Source organism: Sturnira hondurensis, unplaced genomic scaffold, assembly GCF_014824575.4.
Source record: "Sturnira hondurensis isolate 20B ecotype Veracruz unplaced genomic scaffold, ASM1482457v3 Scaffold0004136, whole genome shotgun sequence".
NCBI classification, from domain to species: domain Eukaryota; kingdom Metazoa; phylum Chordata; class Mammalia; order Chiroptera; family Phyllostomidae; genus Sturnira; species Sturnira hondurensis.
The window spans coordinates 32191493-32197498 of record NW_028076767.1 but is presented as its reverse complement, the minus strand read 5'-3'; the positions used below and the strand labels follow the sequence as shown (position 1 = coordinate 32197498).

The window sequence follows — 6006 nt, the reverse complement described above, 5'->3', positions numbered from 1 at the left end:
CCTTGCTCACACTCCCGGCTCACAAAAAGGCCAATTTCAATTTCAGCTCTGAGTCATGCCTCCTCTGTTGCCACAACATCCAAGGAGAAACTCTAAGATCCCCAAATGTCCAAAATGGCTTCAAATCCATTTTGTCACAAATTCCCTGTTACCAAACCTCCCTGGTCCTCATTCTGCTCTTCTGTAAAATGGGGTTATGTTACTGATCTCACAGGGCTGTCGTGTGGGATAAATGAAATAACGGCCAAGTGTTTAGAATGGTTCTTGTGTCTGTGTAAGTATAAGGCTTTTCAGTATAGCTCTTGATGAGTTATTGCTTCCATTTCATGCCATCTCTCCCCATAACCTTTCTAGGGGCTGGGACCTTAAGAGGGTTTCCCCTGGTAACTATGCAAAGGGGCAGGTCTCTTGTAAACGTAGAGGGAGAGGATCCTTCTCCAGACTCAACACAGACATGGAGTTTTGCTGAGGTGTCTCTATGGTTCTGTCTCTAGCTTGCTTTTGCTTGGGTGGGATGGCATGAGACAAGCACTCTAAAACATTCCAACTTTATTTACAACCAGACCCCTCGTTCCCCTCCCACCCCTGCCCCTCGGCTTAGCTCTGAATGAGCAGTGACACTTCTGCCAAGCCCAGGACTCGAGGAGACATGCAGGGCGGGCCCCTCACTTCTTCTGGGCTTGTGCCCTGGCTCGCTGAATCTTGTCAGCTGTGGCCCCATCTGTGGCTCCCGTGCAGTGGGACAATACGAGGCTCAGCTCTGCTTCATTCCGGCGTTCAATGGCCACGTCAGCAGCCTGAGCCACATCCCTGTCATTTGAGCAGGAAGGGAGATGGTGCTGGGCTGACCAAGGATACAAGCTATGCCCATCCTCAATCCACTGGCCCAGCCGCCCAGCACCCACAGGGCTCTCAGCTGACGCACCCAACGAGAAGCAAGGCCTTGACTTTCTGCTCAGGGCCCACGCGGGAGGCATACTTCTTGGCCTCATATTTGTTGTGTTGCTTCATGCAGATCTCCACAAAGGGCTTAGAGAGGAAGTGGGCAGAAGGAGGAGATAAGGCAGAGCCCTTATCTTGTCATCTCCCTTATGAGTGAAAGCCCACTGGATAGACTACTCCTGTTTATTTTACACACCCTTTGGTGTCTACAATACCCCATCCCTGCCCCAACACACCTGCAACAAGTGTGATCTCAACACTCTTAGGGCAGAAACAACCTAAACCAAAGATCTGTGAGAGCCCTCAGACCAACTATTTCCACACGTCCACCCCACCAACCACTGCTATCTCCTCACAGCAGGCGTTTCCTGTCCTCTTGGGGCCTGTGTTATCTCTTGTGGCTGTCCCACCTACCCACCACACCCCTGAACTGCCTGCCACAGAAAACAAACCCCTTTGGTATCTTCCACTGCCTGGCAGATGCGCTTTCCCTGTCCACCCTCCGCCTTCCACTCAGATAGGACTTTTCCTTCACATTTGCAGGCTGACTTGGGCCCATTCTCCCCTGTACCTGACCTATGAATGTGTATACACAGGAAGCACCCACTAACTACCGTATTTTGCTGTGTATAATGTGCACTTTTTTGTCCAAATTTTTAGGGAAAAACAAGGATGCACATTATTCATGGGTATAATAATCCCATGTATAATGTGTACAAAACGTGGTGTGCATAATACATGGCAGAATACGTTATTTTGGCCAGCTGAACACATGGGTCAATAGGTCATCAGCCTATCTCCAGGCCCAGTCCTCTCCCTCGGACTACTCTCCCTGGCAGGGGGTGGGAGGAGGGCCCCCACCTTACCAGATAGCCAATGGGTGATTTCTTGCTCTTAGAAAATTTCTCTAGCTCCTCCCAGTCTTCCAGATCTGCCAAGGCGGTCAGCTTCAGCCACCAGAGTCTGTGGGAAAGCTGGGCTTGGAGGTGCTACAGGAGGGGCAGGGATCCCACGCCCTACTCACAGCCTGGGCCCTCACGTACCTCTTGTCAGGGATGCGAAAGTCACGTGCCAGCTGCTCTGCACGCTTGTTGTGGCCATTGAGGATGAGGGTGGTGACCGTGTCATGTAGAGACAAGTCTAGGAACTGACGCCCAAGCTCGTCCTCTAGGCGTCGCTGTAGCCGTAGGAGCCGCATTTGATCCTCTGTGGCCTGGAGGCAAGAATAAAGCAGGATGGGGATGAGAGGGACAAGGAAAGAACACTGGGAGAGAAAACAGGAAGCTTTTAGAAAAGAGGAGGCCAAACCTTGGCTGCAAACTCATTCTTGGCCTTGTAGAAGGCATCGGCTGCTGTCTGCAGAGCTGCAACCCGCCCCTCAATGCGCTGGAAGGGCGAGAAGGGAAACCTGAGCTTACAGGTTAAGGGACCTCAGCCCTCACCACCCAGGTTACAGTTTTCTCTCTGATCCCTGTGCCAAGAGTCACCAGGGCCAGCCTTGCCCGTTAGGTGAACCACTCTGGTGTCCCTAGTAGGAAGGCTAGCTCCTCTGGGACCAACCCTCATCCCGGCCTCCTGTGTTCTCAGACTCTCCCTCAACAGTGAGGACCAGATGGGGTGTATACCAAATATGAGGCCTAGAGACCTGGTGGAGGAGCCACATCAACAGCCCAGCCCACAGGCCCCACCCGCCCTGTGGGCCTCGGACCTCCTCTGCATAGCTGGATCGGATGTGGAAGCTGCCCAGCTCCTGGTGGTTGTCGTCCTGGTTGTAAAGGTCCTTCAGTGTCTCTAGCTCCTGATGCTTACAGAACTGGCGCGGGGGTAGGCAGGCAGTCAGCAAGGACAACTCAGGGGCTCAGGCGGCTCCAGCCCTACCGCTGTCCCTGCACGTACCTGTCGGTACAAGCTCAGGGCCATGGGCTGGTTCCGAAGGGTCATGAAAAAATCTCCTCGGTTGAGCTCGTTCTTCAGGTGCAGCAACACCGTGAACACTGCAGGACAATAAGGTGGGGTGAGGACTCCAGCCTGGCCTCTTACTTAACCCAGGCCCTGGCCCTGGCCTCACCCAAACCCTGCTCACCCAAGTCAGTGTCCCCGCTCTCGATGGCCTTGCTCAGTGCCAGTTTGCTCCTCTTCATTTTTAGGAGAAGAGGTACCTGCTCCCCAGAGCGTGGCTCATACTCCAGCAGCTGTGGGGTAGGGAGAAAGACACAGAGAGGAGCTGGCCTGGGGGCCTTGGATACCCATGTTAGAGCTTTCGGAAAGGGTTGGGCATCCACACCTTGATGGCCAGCTCCGTGCGGCCACAGCCATAGGCCCGCGCAGCAATGTCGGAGTAAGAGACACCAGGTGTGTCTCCCAGCTTCTGGTTAATGGCCCGAGCAACATCCTCATCAGACACATCCTTCTGTTGTACCTGCACAGGGAAGGGGTGTCATGCACACCTGGATCTCACACCTCACCCCAGTGGCCCTCACTAAGGACCTGGACATTCAGCCCTACACTTCGTATTTCCTATACCTTACCGGGGCCTGAAGTCCCTAAATGCCCTCGGAGCCTCTCCTACCTCCTCACCTTGTAGCAGGCCCAGTGGGCCAGGATCCTGCTGACACCCTGCACTTCAGGAAGGCGCAAGTACTGGCATATCTGGATGGCCAGGGGGTAAAGCCTCCGCAACACAAGCCTGGCGGGCAAGGAAGATAGAGGGTATGGGGGTGAAGTAGAGTAGAGAGAGAGGGCAGAGTGGCCACAGTCTGAACTTGGGCCTCCCGGATCCCAAAACATTTAGTCAGGAGCAGTGGCCATAAGAGCCCACCAGTGGCTGTAATGCTTGTCCACCTAGACCCCTCCTCCCAGCACCATTGGGCTTGCTGTACCTGTCCAGCAACACCTGGATGGTGAGCTGTTTGTATCTGCATTTGACTTGGTTAAGGATCCAGCTGGTGAATAAGCCGTTTGCCAAGGACCTTGAGGTGGCACCTCCAGCTCCTTCCCCTTCCCCTGCTAACCCTGGCTGGGAACACCCTTGTAGCATGCTTGGGGATACTGGCTATAGGTGAGGGGGATCCCGATGTGATAGTCCCGAATGGCATTGAGCACACGCAGGTCCTGACACATGCGCACGAAGCTGTCAGGTGGAAATCTGTCGAGGAAACACTTTCCGAAGGAGGCAGCCTGAGAAGAGCCAAAGGGCAATAGAGGAGAACTCCACACCCCCACCCCTGCCGCCAACCCACCCCCACCCAGTGCCCCTCCCACTAGCCCTGTAGTCCAAGCCAACCCTAAGCAGACTCTTCTGCATGTCTGGCCGGTGCTCATGTCCTGCAGCCTCAATGCACTGCTGCACAGCCTGGGTCAGCTGCCCCAGCTCCTGGATCTCCCGCAGGTATTCATCTGCCTTCTGGCTCTCTTTCTGGGGGTAAGATGCCAGGGACACAGCATCATGATGGAGAACACACCCACATCTAGCCCCCATCCCTCTGGGATGTGGTTCAAATGGGCTGCAGAGACTAGCATCCAAAGCACCTCAGTCAACTCGGTCCACCCAAGGTGCTCACATATTCCCCATTATGAGTCCACAAGTGCCTGTGAGAGGCCCTAAGACCTCTTAGTAGTTCTGACTTGGGCCTGGGCTGGGAATAGTGAGGGTTCCCTGCCCCTCCCCATCACCACGTGGAGGACACCACGTGACTTTAGCCCACCTGAGCCGGCCCTCTCTAGCCCAGTCTAGTGTCCTGCCTGGGCCCCTCTTCACAGATGGCATCTAGCTGTGTCCACCCATGGCCAGGAAGGGGCATAGGGCTGAGCCAGTCAGGGGAAGGGGAGGGGGAAGAGGAGCATCTTGGGGCCTGGGGAGAAGCCCAGAGCTTTACCTCATATTCCTTCTGGGCCTCTAACAGCAGTGCTCCAGGGGCCATCGAGGCAATTTTGAAGATCTCCTCACTGGCCACTGGGAAAGGGAGATGGTGAGCAGGGTATGGGGACAGGGGATCCTCAGCTCTGCCTCAGTGCCTTGATCCTGCTCTGGGGCCCTGGCCTACAGGAGCTATGTTTCTGAGGTGCCCCACCCTGGGTCACATGGCACCCCTGTGAGAGCCTTACCTGGAACCTCGTGCAGGAACTCATGGGTGCTTCGGGAGAAGATGCGAACCCCATCCAGCTCAGGTACCAGGTAGGAGTCCTCATCCAGTACAAACCTGAGCTTGGTCAAGGTTCCTAAGAGCACCCAGAGATGGGACAGGGCAGGTGACCCCCCTCTCCCCCCTCCTCTGCCACCCCCACAGGCAGCCCTTCAAGGATACTGGATGCTCTCAGGTGCATCACCCACCACCATTAGCCGCCTCTCCCAGGCCACCACAACAGCCCGCTCCTTGCTTCGAGGACGGCTGCACCTGCGGGCGGCACCACACATACATGTCTGAGCCACATGCAGGATGCCAAGCCCACAGCCAGGTCTCCCACATCACTGCTTGTATCACTCTGCCTCGGGACAGCCCTGTGTATGTCCCCTGCTCCTCGTCACATCCCTCTGACTTGTCTGCTTCCCTTTTACCCTATGCTGTCAGCTCCCGGGTGTATCCAGGGCCCACAGTGGGGCTGGGGGTTCCCTCAAGTGTGCACTGGCAAAGGAGATATGATGCAAGCTCCACCTGGCTTAGGCAGTAGACAGGATGAATCAAGGTATCCCAGGAAACAAGCCTACGTCCACCCCCAGCCCCAGCATAAAACCCCCTTCCTCACCAGACCATCTGTTTAGGCGGGGCTCGGATGTTGCAGTTGAACTCACACAGCTTCTCCTGAAAGGACGCGGGGAGTGTCATGGCTCTGTCGCAGTAGTCAGGTGAAAAGCCCCTCCCAGATCCCAAAGAGATCTCCCCCGGACAAGGCACAGTGCCCCTGTTATCCCAGGATCAAACCTTGAGTGAAGCTGTCCCCATCCAGATACAGCCTGTGTCTGTGAAGAGTGCCAGGTGTCGGTAGGTGAAAGAGACAGCCATCTGCAGGAAGCTACTCACTCCTGGGGCCAGGCCAGGGGGCGTCTGGGGCAGGGATGGGGAGGAC

The 6006-nt window shown here is 55.6% G+C and overlaps 1 protein-coding gene across 1 annotated transcript in view; it reads right to left on the bottom strand.

The window, feature by feature from the left end:
- Positions 1 to 532: 532 nt before the first annotated feature.
- VPS16 (VPS16 core subunit of CORVET and HOPS complexes) overlaps positions 533 to 6006 on the bottom strand; it is a 25292-nt gene continuing 19818 nt past the window's right edge. Inside the window, exons 7-24 of the mRNA XM_037044317.1 lie at positions 5862 to 5984; positions 5686 to 5741; positions 5247 to 5336; positions 5047 to 5141; positions 4818 to 4894; positions 4226 to 4357; positions 3992 to 4119; positions 3822 to 3857; positions 3520 to 3628; positions 3227 to 3361; positions 3026 to 3134; positions 2839 to 2936; positions 2651 to 2755; positions 2251 to 2328; positions 1986 to 2155; positions 1809 to 1905; positions 926 to 1029; positions 533 to 810 (exon numbers count right to left, since the gene is read on the bottom strand). Coding sequence (XP_036900212.1) covers positions 666 to 810; positions 926 to 1029; positions 1809 to 1905; positions 1986 to 2155; positions 2251 to 2328; positions 2651 to 2755; positions 2839 to 2936; positions 3026 to 3134; positions 3227 to 3361; positions 3520 to 3628; positions 3822 to 3857; positions 3992 to 4119; positions 4226 to 4357; positions 4818 to 4894; positions 5047 to 5141; positions 5247 to 5336; positions 5686 to 5741; positions 5862 to 5984 — 1887 coding nt within the window. The 3' untranslated portion in view covers positions 533 to 665. The remainder of the gene's footprint in view (positions 811 to 925; positions 1030 to 1808; positions 1906 to 1985; positions 2156 to 2250; positions 2329 to 2650; positions 2756 to 2838; positions 2937 to 3025; positions 3135 to 3226; positions 3362 to 3519; positions 3629 to 3821; positions 3858 to 3991; positions 4120 to 4225; positions 4358 to 4817; positions 4895 to 5046; positions 5142 to 5246; positions 5337 to 5685; positions 5742 to 5861; positions 5985 to 6006) is intronic.